The following is a 16,403-nucleotide window of genomic DNA, read 5'->3' as shown; positions in this document are numbered from 1 at the left end:
AGAAGGTCCCCGGTTCGACTCCCAGGCCCGGCAGGGGCCTTTCTGTGTGGAGTTTGCATGTTCTCCCAGTGCTTGCGTGGGTTCTCTCCGGGTACTCCGGCTTCCTCCCACAGTCCAAAAACATCCACGCTAGGTTAATTGGTGATTCTAAATTGCCCGTAGGTGTGAGCGTGAGTGTGGTTGTGAGCATGGTTTGTGTGTTTATATGTGGCCCTGTGATGGACTGGTGACCTTGTCCAGGGTGTAACCCCTGCCTCTCACCTGAAATGAGCTGGGATAGGCTCCAGCAGACCCCCGTTACCCCGCAAGGGATAAAGCGGGTATAGATAATGGATGGATTCTGACTTTTTTCTCAGAATTCTGAGATTAAAGTCAGAATTCTGACTTTTTTCTCAGAATTCTGACTTTTTTCTCAGAATTCTGACTTTTTTCTCAGAATTCTGAGATTAAAGTCAGAGTTCTGACTTTTTTCTCAGAATTCTGACTTTTTTCTCAGAATTATTTTTTTTTTTTTAGTGGCCTATAATTCTGACTCTTTTCTCAGAATTCTGAGATTAAAGTCAGAATTCTGACTTTTTTCTCAGAATTCTGACTTTTTTTCTCAGAATTATTATTATTTTAAAGCGGGTAAAGCGGGTATAGATAATGGATGGATTCTGACTTTTTTCTCAGAATTCTGAGATTAAAGTCAGAATTCTGACTTTTTTCTCAGAATTCTGACTTTTTTCTCAGAATTATTATTTATTTTTTTTGGTGGCCTAGAATTCTGACTTTTTTCTCAGAATTCTGACTTTTTTCTCAGAATTCTGACTTTTTTCTCAGAATTATTTTTTTTTTTTTTAGTGGCCTAGAATTCTGACTTTTTTCTCAGAATTCTTTTTATTTTTTTTAAGTGGCCCTAATACTCTTCCGTAGTATGGTATGTATGTAAAATAAAGAAAAAAGGAGGCGTCCCGCTGATGGAGGTCTCTCTCCTCACCGCGGAAACCACAGTAAACAACATGGAGCTGCTGTCCCCGGCTGCTTCTGCATTAACACACTTTTATAGTGAAACCCAACGCCTGCGGGCCATAAAACACGAGCGGACGTGCACATCACCCCCCCCAACCCTTCTCATTTTCTATAAAACCTCCAATGTCTTGCCGCTCATTTGCATCTGAAAAGCAGCAGGGAGTTATCGGCAAGGTGACATGTAGCCACCGTACCACCCCCCGCTCGCTTCTCGCCCCCTCGCTCGCTCTTTTCAATCAGACCTCCTGATTGATGCACAGAGGGCCGAGTGTGACCGTTCTGCTCCCATTCAGGAGACTCTCTCCTCATTTAGCCAGAGTTATTCAATTATGATTGGTGGGGGGGGGTTTGAAGGGGGGCAAGGTGGTGGGGCTTTAGGGACAGGATTGGTCATTCGTGAAAAAGAAAGAGAAGGATGACGCGAGGGGCTGAGGAAGGAAGAAAGGAAGAGGCAGAATTATAGAGCTTTAATAGCGGGGACTTCATTAGAGACGGAGACGAGGGAATGAGACGGCTTTACCGGCCCGATTATCAGCCCTCCCCGCCACCTCTGCACCCGGGCTGAGACGGAAACGGGAATAGAGAGAGAGAGAGAGACGGGGTCTACGCAGCCTGGGAGGCCTCCTCGTCCTCCTCGTCCCCAATCCATCCCTCCGTCCCGACTCCCATCTACATCCGCCAGGTGTGCCTGATCGACACACCTGCCCTCTCAGCTCGTCCCAGGTCTCAGGCTGGATGTAGATGTCCAACGAGACGGACTTGCTGCACCGAAAGATTGGTTTAAGATTCAGTTGAAACAATATCTTTTAAAAATGTATTGAATTTTGATTTGACATTTGGAAGGAACAGAATGAAGTTTGAATAGAATTACAGGAAGTGTAAACCCTATCACAATAAAAGGTGAAAAGTGGTCAAGAATTCTAAGATAAGGTCATTTCAGGCAGGTATTGGTTATGAAGGTGTTTTATTTGATTTCATTTCTATGTATGTCTGAGAATGATAGTGATTTAGTTATCCTCTGTGTTGTTTGTGATTAGTTTGTGACGTGGTTTGTCATGTATAATGAATGTCTGTTGTGTATTAAGCACTGAGGTCGTCAAGTCAGTTGCTTTTGGACGTCCCTAAATCCAGGCTTAAAACTAAGGTGACCGAGCTTTTGCGGTGGCCGGCCCTAAGCTGTGGAATAGTTTGCCACTGAATATTACATCTGCTCAGACCCTAGAGGTTTTTACGGAAGAGTATTAGGGCCACTTAAAAAAAATAAAAAGAATTCTGAGAAAAAAGTCAGAATTCTGAGAAAAAAGTCAGAATTCTGAGAAAAAAAGTCAGAATTCTGAGAAAAAAATCAGAATTCTGACTTTAATCTCAGAATTCTGAGAAAAAAGTCAGAATTCTGACTTTAATCTCAGAATTCTGAGAAAAAAGTCAGAATTCTGACTTTAATCTCAGAATTCTGACTTGATGGACTGGTGACCTGTCCAGGGTGTAACCCCTGCCTCTCACCTGAAATGAGCTGGGATAGGCTCCAGCAGACCCCCGTTACCCCGCAAGGGATAAAGCGGGTATAGATAATGGATGGATTCTGACTTTTTTCTCAGAATTCTGAGATTAAAGTCAGAATTCTGACTTTTTTATCAGAATTCTGACTTTTTTCTCAGAATTATTATTATTATTTTTTTAGTGGCCTAGAATTCTGACTTTTTTCTCAGAATTCTGAGATTAAAGTCAGAATTCTGAGAAAAGTCAGAATTCTGACTTTTTTCTCAGAATTCTGACTTTTTTCTCAGAATTCTGAGATTAAAGTCAGAATTCTGACTTTTTTTCTCAGAATTCTGAGATTAAAGTCAGAATTCTGACTTTTTTCTCAGAATTATTTTTTTTTTTTTTTTGCGGCCTAGAATTCTGACTTTTTTGTCAGAATTCTGACTTTTTTCTCAGAATTCTTTTTATTTTTTTTAAGTGGCCCTAATACTCTTCCGTAGGTTTTTAAGTCTTCTTTGAAAACGTATTTATTTTCTTTGGCTTTTGGTGTACGATAAATAGTTGCCTACATTTGTGAGAAGTGATTGTGCACTTTATGTGTCTGTTCTTTGCCGTCTATTTTCTACTTTCTATCTTTTATGACTATTTTATTGATCATTCTAGCATGTTAGTGATTTTATTGTTTCTACATTTTGTACTGCATTTTCTTTTGGTAATGTTTCATGTTATTGTATACTGTACAGCACTTTGGTCGACCTCGGTCGTTTTTAAATGTGCTATATAAATAAAATTGACAATGACATTGACATTAAGTGTTAGTTTGTGTGTATGTTGGACCCCAGAAAGAATAGCTAATGCTGTGGCTAATGCTAATGGGGATCCTAAATAAAACAAACAAACCGCCGGCCGAGACGTCATCCAAACACCAGCTCGTCTACAAAGTTGCTCGGCGCCACTCGTCGTTCAGGTGATTCATCAGCGGTCTCAAAGGTAATCCGTGAATGTCAGTGACGGCTCCTCATTTGCAGCGTTATTCAGACATCATGTGACATACGTTTGCCGTTAACTTTCAAGCCTGCGGCTGCGTTCACCTGTCACAGGAGCTCGTTCCTACGAGGCCGATTTTTCAGATTCCTGCTCCACTATGAGACTATTAAAGTCCACGTTAAGATAAGTTCATCTCAGCAACCACGGTCCTTGAGAATACTTTCTTTTTTTTTATCAAAATAAAAAGGTAAAAGATTAAAGCATAAATGTAAAAATTAAATATCAAGTGAATTGTTCACTCGATGGATTTGGATGACTGCCAACGGTTCAATTGATGTTACTTCTGGTATCATCCAATCAAAACGAGGAAATGATCCAAGAAAGCAAAAATGTTTTTTTATTTTCTTATTAGTCAGGATGACGGGTGAGTTCATCAATCAGGTGGAGTTTCTCCCTCGAATCTGATTTAAGGCGGCTAAACACGAAAAGATAAGACCAAATTCAGAGTTAGGCTGTTGGATGACGTTTTTTTCTTTGTTTTGTTTTGACTTCATCATTGCAAACAAAATCAACCTGCAATCAAACCAGTGCAACTATCAAATCAAAGGAAAAGGCGGTACGCTTGCTCAAGATGAGCCTGCAGGTCCTCCTTGTGCCCTAAGATGAACAGAAACAGCCCATCGTGACCTCAGTTTAGGACTAAGATCAAACATATTTGGGGTTATATTACCCGAGTGAAGCGAATAAAGAGGCTGAAAGGTGGACGGAGAGACGAAGCTTGTGTTTAGAGCTTGTTTTCTATCGTGTAACACTTGTTGAACTCCAACAATCTGCCCCCACAGATACAGGGGCATCTGTTCAGTACAAGGAAATATTAACAAACAAGCTGCCGATTAACAATAAAAGGTGAAGGTCTTAACTCAGTGTTTTACTTCTCCAAAAGAAAGTAAAAAGGTTTGAGTGGATTCTGGTTGTTTTAACTGCTCCAGGAAGCGTTTATGTTTGCCGACTCCGTCTCTGGGTGTGAGGGGGTTAACAGACGGGTTTTAAGCGTTGCTTGATCACTGCAGGCTGTATGTTTTGTGTCGCTGCTCCGGGCCCTGTTTTCCTGCAGGCTGGTTGATGTTTTCCCCCAGTCCTCTTCAGAGAGACTGTGAATAATCGCAGCGTTGCTGGTGGCCACGGCTGCAGGCGGCAGATCCAGCAGGTCCCCCACGACGCTGCTCCCCCGCGGCCGAGCCAGCAGGAGCACCAGCACTTCACCCAGGCGCTGCCATTGGTCTGAATTCAAATGTTTGAATGGGTTTGAATCTTCAAACACGGGGAGGCAGTTTTGGTTTTATAAAAAAGGAAAATAAAAAAAGATTAAACCCAGTGAACAACATCTCTTTTACTCCTTCTAGTCGGCGGACCGGGCAACCTTGTCAAAATAAACAGCATCAAAAGAAAGAAAACACGAGGCGGGTCAGGGTGAGGAAAACATCAGGCGGAGCGCACAAACACTTCGCCTGCAGCGTTACACCTCTAAAGACACAATGAAGTGAAGCGTGCGGCCCGAATGGCTTAGAGAACACGCTATCAACATTTTAAAGTGACCCAGCCAGAGTCCAGACCTGAATCCCAGCGAGAATCCAGAGGCCAGAGCGGAGAGACGGAGGTCCTCCAGCTTCAGAGGAGCGAAAATTATCACAAAGAGAAGAGACTTGCAAAGAGCGTGTTTGTAATTCTAAGCAGCGTTTTGCTGCTGCGGCTGGAATAAACTGCTGTTATCGATTCCTTAAAGCAAGTATCAATAGCTTCTCGTGTATGGCACTTTCCGAGGTTAAAGATTAAACTTTGAGACATATAGAAACCTCTTACATAGTTCATAGTAAAAGGGGGCTCAACTATGCTGTAATCTAAGTGAGATGGGAAGGTCTTCCAAGGTCTTCTCTCCCGTCTCTAATCTGACATTTGCATAAAGATGAAACTTTCTACTTTGGGTCCAACTAAGGCCAACAAAAACCAAAGAGCAAACGTCAGTTTTGGTTGCAAACATGGATTTTAACCCCAGAGTTAGATTCACATGTTGGATTTTAAGCGAGAAACCGTGAAAGAAGCAAATCATTTTGCTTTCCACATCAAACAGGATGATAAAAAACACTGAAGTAATAAACTAGCAGGATTTGTATCAGACTGGCAAACAATAAATGAATGAATAAATAAAAAATAAAAAAGGTTCAATCACAGCTGGCTGTGGATGAGAAAGGAGACGATACGTTGAAGCCGAGTGACGTCAGCATCTCCTTCAGACTTGAGTTTAGTTGTTACACAGTTGTTACTATCCCTGTCTTTAATCCCATGTTTTTATTTATTCAAAAACAAAAAAGTCATCTTATGGCAGAAGAGTTTTACGGTCACGCAAACACAATCTCACATGAACATCATAACTTTTTGTTTCCACCAGCTAAAAGAAGAGGAAGAAAGTCACCGCGTGGGTGGCAGCGAGTGACTCACTCCATTTGTTTTGCAAACCTCAGTCGTGCTTTAGTGCTCGTTTTAAACTCAAGTGGATTTCTCCTGGAAATCCAAACAAACAAACAAACAGTCCTTCAGCCTGATGATCGATTCAGAAACATTAAATACGACGGGAGCAGCGTGGAAGTGCTGGTTACTGCTCACGCTTCTCGTCACAACCATGTTGTTCATATTAGCTTGTATTAGTGACCGAGATGTCGGCAGCGGGAGAAACGAGATACAATTATATTGTTATAACAGGGTGTCTACAGGTTTGACCGAGGTAAATTTTAGACTTTTTAACAATATTTTCAAACTAAATTTAAGACCAAAAAGATAAGTCACAAAGAAATCCAGTGCTGAGGTCGAGGTTGCCAGATCTGACAGGTTCCAGCCCAAACGTGATGTAAAACCCACCGAAATAATGAAAAACCAGCCAGAATCAAACATTCTCTATATTAAAACCGCCAATTATTAAATGCCTAATACATTTCAAGTTTCAAAACACCACTAAATAGCCCAAAAGTAGTCCAGGCTCCAAACAAAGACTGCAATTAAATCCAGAAAAGAAAAGAAAAGAAAATATCAGTGAGTTTATTGTGTAAGTTTCTACGTTTCTCTGCCATAATGGAAACTTTTTTGTTAATAATTTCTCCTAAATAGTTAGTAAAAACCAGGAAAAGCAGCCCAAATATAAATTTTTCAGCCCAAATGGGCTGAAACTTGCCTAACCTGGCAACACAGATTTAGAACTTCTACAGGAGATTCTCCTCAAAATGATGAAATAAACTTTTTGATGACTGGAAACATACGCTCTAAAATTAAGACTTTTGGGTTGAGATTTAAGACAAATTAAGACATTTAAAGGCCTTATTTTAGCAAAAGTGGAATTTAAGACTTTTAAAGGACCTGCGGCCGCCCTGTTTGAAGCTTCATCTCCTACAGGTGTGACCTCCCTGTACACCTTTCAGTCTTAGTTTCTCCTCCTCCTAGGATCCAGCCAGGAAGAGGGAAATCCCTTCCGCCGGTCTCTTACGACGGGTTTCTGCATCTGCTAATGACGTCCCAGTCTGTCCATAAATTTGTGGCAGCGGAGGGGGAGAGGGGACATGAGTCTGAAGGAACGGGCCTGAATGGAGCGTTTCCATCGCTGCCACGTTCCTCCGGCACCTCCTCCCGGCCGCTGGGTTGTTTTTAGACATTTGAGCTGGAGACAAATGCTCGGCTGTCTGCGTCTTACACGCCGTTTGCGTTAATTATGCAGCGGAGCGGAGCAGCGCTCCCTGCTGCCGCCCCGCCGTGCGTCTATGTTGCATTACTATTCACGAGACCCAAATCGCAGCGCCCCCCCGCCGCCACGGTAACCCGCGGAAACCCGCGGGACCCCGGGGATCCGTGGCGACATGTGGAAAATGTCACGCCATTCTCGTCTCTCTTTCAACACCTCGGCGCCTCCAGTCCTGGGAGGGCAGCGTTTGTTTGTTTGTGTGTGATCTTACTGAGGGTCTCCGGCGTAGCTGAGCTGCGCCGGCCGGATCCCGAAGTGAACGATGATGGGGAAGGTGATGACGTCCGGGTTGAACTGCTCCCGGTCCAGTTGGTCGATGCGCACCGAGCTGGGTTTCTGGGGAGGGAGAGACGGACTGTAAACATCATTCTGCTCCTCACCGGTGGAACAAACTTCCTGTAGACCTGAGGGTCTGCTCCAACTGTCAGCTCCTTTAAATCAAAAAAACATTACTGTTTACTGAAGCGTACTCTTGAATTAAATACTTTTTTGAAAACCGCACAAAGTTACACTAGTGATGGATAAGCCCTGAATACAGGCATTGTGACGTAGAATTGTCAAATTGGTTTAATTCACCGCACAAATCCACAGAGATTACTTTTATAATACTGTATTTGACCTGGTCTTTGTACGTTTTGACCGTATAGAAACGTAATTCTCCTCAGTTGTGTGAAATAAGACCTGAAAACAGGCATTGTGGCATAGAATTGTCAAATTGGTTTAATTCACCATACGAATTGTTACAGATTACTTTTCTATTATACCACGGTCTGTGTGAATACTCAATTCTGATTGGCTGGCAGGTGTCCATTAAAAGTGATAATCTACACCTACAAAACAAGTTTGGTCAAATTGCCTGATATCTTTAATATCATTGCGTTGGATCAATTGCCAGGTGGTAACCACGGCAACGGAGATTCAGAGAAGAAGAGCCGGCTACCGCAGGACGGCAACATGAGTGATTTTCTTTTAATTTATTTGGTGAATTTAACAATTTTGATGACTGGGATGCAGAAGAGGAGAGAAAAGAAAATGAAAAACCGGAGAAACGGCACAAGGAGGTGTTAATGAAACGTTTATTTATTTTAATGATTGATTAAATCAATCATTAAAATAAAAATCGATTATTTGTAGCTTAATGAAACATTTAACATTTATTTTTTTGAATCGTTGATCATATTTGTAGCTTAATAAAACAATTTAGGAAACTATTTGTGGACTTTGATTCTTTGAAACAAATATATTTCCTGTTAGTTACTGTGCCATAGCCGAGCGGAACTGAGCGGAGCTGAGTGGACTAGAATATCTCCCGTTGCTAAGTCGTATCTCAGGTCCATCCTAGTTACTGGAGAATCAACACTGTGTCCATTAAGGACCTTATGGGACGGTAGTGATTGTTCCAGGTATTAGTCAAACCCTCAGGTGTTACCAAGGAAACGCTCAGCCGCTATAAAACTAATGATTTCAACTGACAAACACATTAAAGCATGAATAACTGATTTAATATTTATGTTTTTTGGTAAGTGACCTTGGTATAAAGACTTTGCGGAAGCAAACCGCCCTCCGCTTCACGTCGGACGGTTAACGCCTGCGCGTCGTCCATATATTTATGTTAATGTACACCTCGTCAGGAAATATCTCTTACATACTGTATTTGACCCGGTCTTTGTACGTTTTGACCGTATGGAAACGTAATTCTTGCCACTTTAACAATGACATGTACCTGCTGTACTCTACTGCTCTTACTTTTTAACAACTTGTGCTTATTATTTTACCTCTTTTCTTGTAATTTTACTTGTTATTTACTGTTTAATTGTGTCTTGCCGCTTTTAATGTTGATGTAAAGCACTTTGAATTATCTTGTGTTGAATTGTGCTATACAAATAAACTCGCCTTGCCTTCAATCACCTGTTAGTAGCGTGTGATGTAAATAATCCGCCCCGCGAGGGTCATCTGTCAGGGCGGAGGAACGAGATGAGGCCAGGATTGTGCTTGTATCCGGGGCACAACAATGATAAAGTGTTGTCGGGGATAAGAGCTAACTTCAATCGCTCTTATCAGGGGGGAGATTGACAAGCAAGACGTCCTCAGCCGAAGCCGAAGCAGCGCCGGCCTGTCAGGCGTTCGGCGGGATCAGAGCAACAGGCCGCTGATCTGCACAGCAGATGGCTCCAGCTCACCTTCATATCAGCCGCGTCCGCATGCAAACTTTGATGTGAGAGCAAGAGGTCAGCAGACAACTTTGATTCTGCACTTTAACGCCACACAAGCGGCTCTGACGCGATGGAAATGCTAATTCCTGCGGAGCGTGGTCATTCAGGGTCCAGTGCTTCTCAACCTTTCGCTTTAATGTGGCGTAACTGATTGCAGGTTGATGACATTTGTGAGCCGCGTGAAACAGTCAAGTGTGCCGTGTCTCACACTTTCATTCGAGGTCGTGAGACTCTGACAGGTGAGATTTTCAGCAGATTCCAGCATCCGTCATCCTCCAAAAACCGCCTCTAGATCAATGGTTCTCAACCTTTTTGGGGTCCTGGACCCCCTGCAAAGTTCAAGTTAGCCCCGAATCAGTTCCTGTAAATCCCAACATGATATATTCTTATTTTTTCACCATTTATTTAAACCAAAAATGAAGCCAAATGGAAAAGGTAATCAATTACGACGCCTTCGTGAGTCACTTCCTCGTAGAGCAGCAATAACAATCAGGTTGTTGGGAGGATTTGGTCCCTACTACTACCACTACTACTCTACTTTTGCGACGTTCCTTTAAGTTTGTTGAGATTCATTAAAAAAGGTCCTGTAAACCAGTGGTTCTCGACCTTTTTGGGGTCCTGGACCCCCTGCAAAGTTCAAGTTAGCCCCGAATCAGTTGCTGTAAATCCCAACATGATATATTCTTTACTTGGTCAAGTCTCTTTCTGCCGTTTGTTTTCTTTACCATTGACTCAGAGTCTCCCAAGTCCAGAACAAGCAGTCTTTGTTTTTAATACGAGCAATCATCGTCTACTTCTTTTCTTTTTCTTCTATGTGTTACTGTGCTTATCCTGTTCTGCTTTGTTTTTGTTTTTTTAACATTACTGCAATTTTGAGGGCTAACTTGTACTTCGCAAGTTAATGAGCGTTCCTGACAACTTCCTGCAGATATTTCAAAATAAAAGGCATTTTAAAGAACTGAAGGGTGTATTTCCACTTAAACTAGGGCGCTCTTAATTTGAAAAGGATGCAGATTGTGTTACGTTTTATCAACAGTGTCATGCACTAACTTCAACAATGTAAACGGGTGCAAGACTTTCTTATTAAAATACAGTAATCCCTCGTTTTTCACGGGGGTTACGTTCCAAAAAGAACCCGTAATAGGTGAAATCCGTAAAGTACTAACCTTTATTTGTTTTACAATTATTATACAAGGCTTCAAATTGCGTATATCAGCACCGCCCCACCGCGGCCCGGGTAACTTGATTTGAACCAGAGAATCGGTGCAGAACATTTTGTGGACATTATTGGAGAAAATTTGCAAACTTGCAAAATTTGGCAAGCTGTTTTAGGTACATGTACATATTAAACCGTAATGTTATTGACACACAGGAAGTGAAGAGACGGGGAGACTGTTTAGCCAATCAGAATGCAGAACCCGATGCACAATTCAAATCCATGAAGCAGCGAGACGTGAAAGGTGAACCGCGTTCTAGCGAGGGATTACTGTACGACAAATTACACTTGTAAAGAGTAAAAGAAGGTCATGTGACCCTCTGTAGTTTAGGTAGATAAAGGTCTCGGTCACATTAAAGTAAAATAATAATCTATTTCTATAAAAGTCAGAGGATCTATTTTAAAAAAATATATATATTTTATTGCCACGGATCGACGGGCCGCTTGCAATTACACCCCGGACCACTAGGGGTCTGCGGACCCTGGTTGAGGATCACTGCTCTAGATCCTCCAAACGGGACGATGAAGCACCGAGAAACGTGCTGAGATGAAGCAGGAAAACGGCCCAAATCTATCTGACAGAAGTGGACCGGCTACTCCTGAAAAACACCCATCGTTGTTCATTTTTATTCATCCAGCAGCACGTTTCATTGACACATGTGGGAGTTCTGCTCAATATCAATTAGTTCAAAAAGAATTATTAACCGAAAACTAGTTTAAATTCACTTCATACATCTATTTATGATAATACCGGACTTTAGCTGTCTAAATGTGAGGTATTTGTGATAAATTGGAAACCCTGCGGACTGATTTGAATAAATTATTTGCAAACAGAGAATTTCATCTTAATTTTCCACCGTATCAACTGAGACGCATCTAAATGTTTTATCATAATCAATGAAAAATGGGATTTTTATCTGAAACAGCTCTATTTTTCCCCAATAAAAGGAAAGTTTTATCTTTGACCTTTAAGAAAGACTTTACTTGGACGGCTGTCTGATGTTCAGGCCCGGAGTTGGAGGAGGATTATACAACATTTACTCGTCACGTGTGACCTCTGCGACATCTTCACCTTAAACACACACCATTACTGTACATCCTTTACAACACGGCTGCGTGAGAAGGTTAACCGACTTCTCCTTGGGAATAAAACATCACAGGGGAACGAGGACGGCCTCGGCGTCGCTGGAACGTGGGACAAAGAGCCACTTCCTGTCACGGCGGGCGAGCGGCAGCGGAATTACCATGCCCGGGTTGGTGACGATCATCCCCTTGCACTCCTCGGCGTACTTCTGCCAATCCAGCTGCTCCCACTGCAGCATGTCTGCGATCTCCTCGGCGGGAACCAGGGGCTTGCTGCTGCGCAGCAGATACAGCAGCACCTGATGCATTGACAGCACCTCCTTCCCGCCGTCTGAAAGCGTTCAGGAAGACAGAAGCATGAGAATAAGAGCACACACGGCTGAACAGAAACACCACAGTTCCAGTCAGAGAAGAAGAGGTGCCTGGTTGTGTTTCTGAGGCTGCTGGTACGTGCTGAACAACGCCGTACTGCCTCCGGGGAGATTCCCAGCATCCAACTGTCACACTGCATCCCATAATGTAATTACAACCGTAGCAGTCGTGAGATTCTGCCTTTCAAACCGAACAAAAATGCTACACGGTTTCTCTGAATGGTCATGAAACTTTACAAAATCTTAAAAAACTAAACCTGTAAATCTTCACTTCAAGGTTTGTTGACATATTGGTAGTCTCCTATATGTCATATATATTTCATATATATTATACTTTTATGAAATAATCCTTCTTGAAAAGTTTTCTTTGACTTGTATAAAGCACTTCCTGAATACAAACCAAATGTTTATGTTGTTTTTTTCTCTTTTATCACTAAAACATATAAATACATGAAGAAGAAGAACCGGAGCGACGCAGCTTTCCGAGTTGGGATCCCAACCCCACAGAAAACCTCAAACACTACCCCGTTACCCCCTTATTCCCAGCTGAGCTTCTTTATTTTGCTCCCTTTGTTTATGTCTTTTATCTCCTCTAATAATATCTGCTCCCTCGCTGATCAGGCTCAGTGCCATGCCAATGTTTATGGAAATGTGCAAGCGGAGGAACAAAAACAAATGACATCGTCTTCCCGGTTGGGCTGGAACCCACTTCTCTCGCATCCAGATGTTCGTCGCTTAAGTGGACGTCCAGGTTTTAATTTGGGTACCTGGCTAATTTTCTCGACAAAGTAGGCGTCGCCAGGTACAATTACAGGTCCCATACTCTCCACTTTTGGTTCCTATATACTGATTCATTGATACTCCTCCCACTGCTCCCCACTCACTCTGCTGGTATCAGTAGTTTTCCTCAACCAACTAGACACATTACTCCTCTTTCAAAATCTGCACCTTATAATTGTGCATCTCTTAAAATGATACTGAAAACTGAGTATATAACAGTTTAAGTCCATTTTAAACCTTTGAATGTGAAAATAAAAAGCATGATATGGGACCTTTGAGGTTAAATATTTCATTTTTTGGTTCCTACTGATACTGCTCCCAACTCACTCTGCTGGTATCGGTAGTTTTTCTCAACCAACATTACTCCTGTCATTTTAAGAGATGCATGATTAAGGTGCACATTTTGAAACTGAGTCAGTGAAAACTGAGTATATAACAGTTTAAGTCCATTTTTAAATCTTTAAATGTGAAAATAAAAAGCATGATATGGGACCTTTGAGGTTAAATATTTCATGATTGCTGTGGGTAGATGTTTTTTCCTCAACATCACCATTTGTGAACCAGTGGTACAAACTGAGTTTCAGGTACATCCACAGGTGAAGACAGGCTTTAAAAACAGTTCAGATGGAGCACAATACGAGAAGGAACATAGTGATCTCCCGATGACACTCTAAACTGTATCAGAGAGGTGGAAGGAGCAGACCAGAGCATGTGAAGAAGAGCCGGCTCAACAAACCGGGGCAACATCGACTGTTTCAGCTGGACACAACTGGCCAGAACCCCGCTGCCATCTCAGTCCTGCATGAATTCAGCCAAATGCGCCGTAACTTCCACACACGCCAGCGCGCTCTCAGTGCAGCGCCACTCATCCTTCCACCCTCTCGCTGCACGGATCGCGTCAGAAACACTGCATCGGACTGTTCTGGTTCTTATATCTGGCAAAGAGGCGGATCAGCGTCTGCGGCCGACTACGTTGGGAGAGCTGGGAGAGGGATTGATGCAGGTAGGTGGCACGGCAGCCGTGACCAACGCCGGAGCGGCATCACGGAGCACCAGCACCATCAAGTGGATCACAGATGAACATCCTGCAGCTGAGCAACATCTCACAGTCAGACCACCATCTTGCCCTTCACCTGCCTCGGCAACAAACACGCGTGTTAACCAAGGTGTCTACAGGTTGGACCAAGTTAAATTAAAGACTTTTTAAACAAAATTTAAGACCAAAAAGACAGGCACACACCTTGAACCCAATGTAACCAGCGCTTTGATCCCCATTGTGCTCAAATTAAAACGTTTACAGCGAACCACACAGTAGCTTCAATGTCATCTTTGGGCATCTTAGCTTTCAGACAGCCACCAAAAGAAACTGGAATTTTCCAGTCATTTGTCGCTAAATTTCCATTTACGGTACCCCATTTGCTTGCCTCGTCTTGAGACGCCGACTAAGAAATCCAGCGCTGAGGTCAAGGTTGCAAGATCTGACAGGTTCCAGCCCAAACGCGATGTAAAATCCGCCGAAATAATGAAAAAACAGCCCGAAATCATACATTCTCTATGATAAAACCGTAAATTATTAAATGCTTAATAACCTTCAAGTTATAAGAAAATTAAGCTTCACAACACCACGAAATAGCCAAAAAAAGTTCAGGCTCCAAACAAAGACTACAATTAAAATATCAGTGAGTTTATTGTGCAAGTTTCTACTTTTCTCTGAAACGTTTTTGTTAATAATTTCTCCTAAATATTTTGTAAAAAACAGGAAAAGCAGCCCAAATTTTATAAACCACTCAGTCCTATATTTTTCAGCCCAATTGAGCTGAAACCCACCCAACCTGGCAACACTGACTGAGGCGTTGTCAAGCAAGTGCGTGTCTAACAACAGGTTAACAGATTTATTTCTCCTCAAAACGATGAAATAAACTTTTCCTTTTCAAAGTGTAAGAGAATGATGACAAATTATGATAAAATCCTTTTAAAATTAAGATTCGAAAATTAAGATCTTGGACCGAGATTTAGGACAAATAAAGAAATTTAAAAGGCCTTATTTTAGGAAAATGGAATTTAAAACTTTTTAAGGACCGCGACCGCCCTGAATTAACATCTTTTTCTTTGAGAAAACATGAGAATGTGGGTCACCAGAGGGGGACAAAGCACAGGTTCAAGGGAGGATGTTGGGAAGCCCTACCAGGTAAGAATCGGACAAAACGGGGCATGAAATGGAACCGCTGGCAGCCACTGGCCTCGTCTTCCGGGTCCGGACCTGAAAGATGAAGAAAACGTCTTTTGGTTACTGAAATGGAAACCATAGTTGCACTTCTCTTATTTATTCATCTTAACCTTGTCATGAGGTGCATGATGGAAAGAAATGTGTGAGACTGCAAATGTGAAATAAGATGTTGACACGCTGACCGAGATCTGCCTCTGATTGTAAACCTGAGATGATTTTAGTATTTACGTAAAAGGCCAGCCAGAACAAAGGAGTTTAAAAAATCTCAACAATATGAAAGAAAACACAAATTTTAAAGGAAAAATATAAATTTAACAGTTTTGACGTTATAAATCTGGTTAGCGGGAGCCTGGAGTAAACATAGCAGTCGCCACGTCTCCATTAACGCCGAGGAACCCGGTAGGATCCACTGATTTGCTAAAATACCATCCCATAACACTTGGGGGCAGTATTGCACACCTTTTGCTCTTTGTCAACCACGAATAAATGAAAGCAACAAACTGTTATGATGATCAGCGCTGTAGGAGCTACGCTCTCGTTGCAAGACCATTCCTGGTAATGGAGACACATACTAACGATTGAGGACGTGTTAAACTGACCTGTATGACGTGACGTGCCACAATGCGACCCATACACACTAAAGGAATCCATTTATTCAAAAACATGATAAATAAATCAGAAAGTTTGTCCAACAAGAGTCCGTCACTTTTAACTCTCCATGAAAATCTGATCTGGACTTTACAGGACCATCAGGATCCATTTTAGTCTCAGTTCTCCTCTGACGAACCTCATTCCTACCCTGACAGATGTTTTGCATATTGAACACTTAAACTAAATGATTGCAACCTGAAGCCTTGCTATATCTTAAGATTTTCAGTAATATTTTGCAGGGAAACTTTTAAATGTGACATCCAATTATATCTTTTGTCTTTTGTACTTTAAATCCCCGAGACATGTCCACAGACAACGCAGCAGCGGAGGAGGTGGAGGTCGGCTTGTGCCCAGTAGGTCTGGATGACAGAGCGCGGCGCTAATGCGAGGCTCTCGTCTCAACCCGAGGTGCGAGCGGCGCCACGTGAGCTGTCACTTGTGTCCGGTCTTCCCGTCACTCACGGCCAACCCCGTCAGAACCATCCCTTCATTTTTCGTGGCTAAATATCACCGCGGCCATTCTGTAGTACGGCAGCAGCAAAGTCGTGATGAGGACTGAACGACGGGGCTTTCGCCTTTAGAAAGAGCTGATGACCTG

At 42.4% G+C, this 16,403-nt stretch overlaps 1 protein-coding gene across 1 annotated transcript in view; it reads right to left on the bottom strand.

The window, feature by feature from the left end:
* The window catches only part of drosha (drosha ribonuclease III), a 152,320-nt gene that overhangs the window by 108,882 nt on the left and 27,035 nt on the right, over positions 1 to 16,403 (bottom strand). Inside the window, 3 exon segments of the mRNA XM_061713722.1 lie at positions 7,476 to 7,600; positions 11,938 to 12,107; positions 15,113 to 15,187. Of these exon segments, the coding sequence (XP_061569706.1) occupies positions 7,476 to 7,600; positions 11,938 to 12,107; positions 15,113 to 15,187 (370 nt within the window).

This window comes from Cololabis saira, chromosome 22 (assembly GCF_033807715.1).
Source record: "Cololabis saira isolate AMF1-May2022 chromosome 22, fColSai1.1, whole genome shotgun sequence".
NCBI lineage: Eukaryota > Metazoa > Chordata > Actinopteri > Beloniformes > Belonidae > Cololabis > Cololabis saira.
This window is presented reverse-complemented; position numbering and strand designations above follow the sequence as displayed.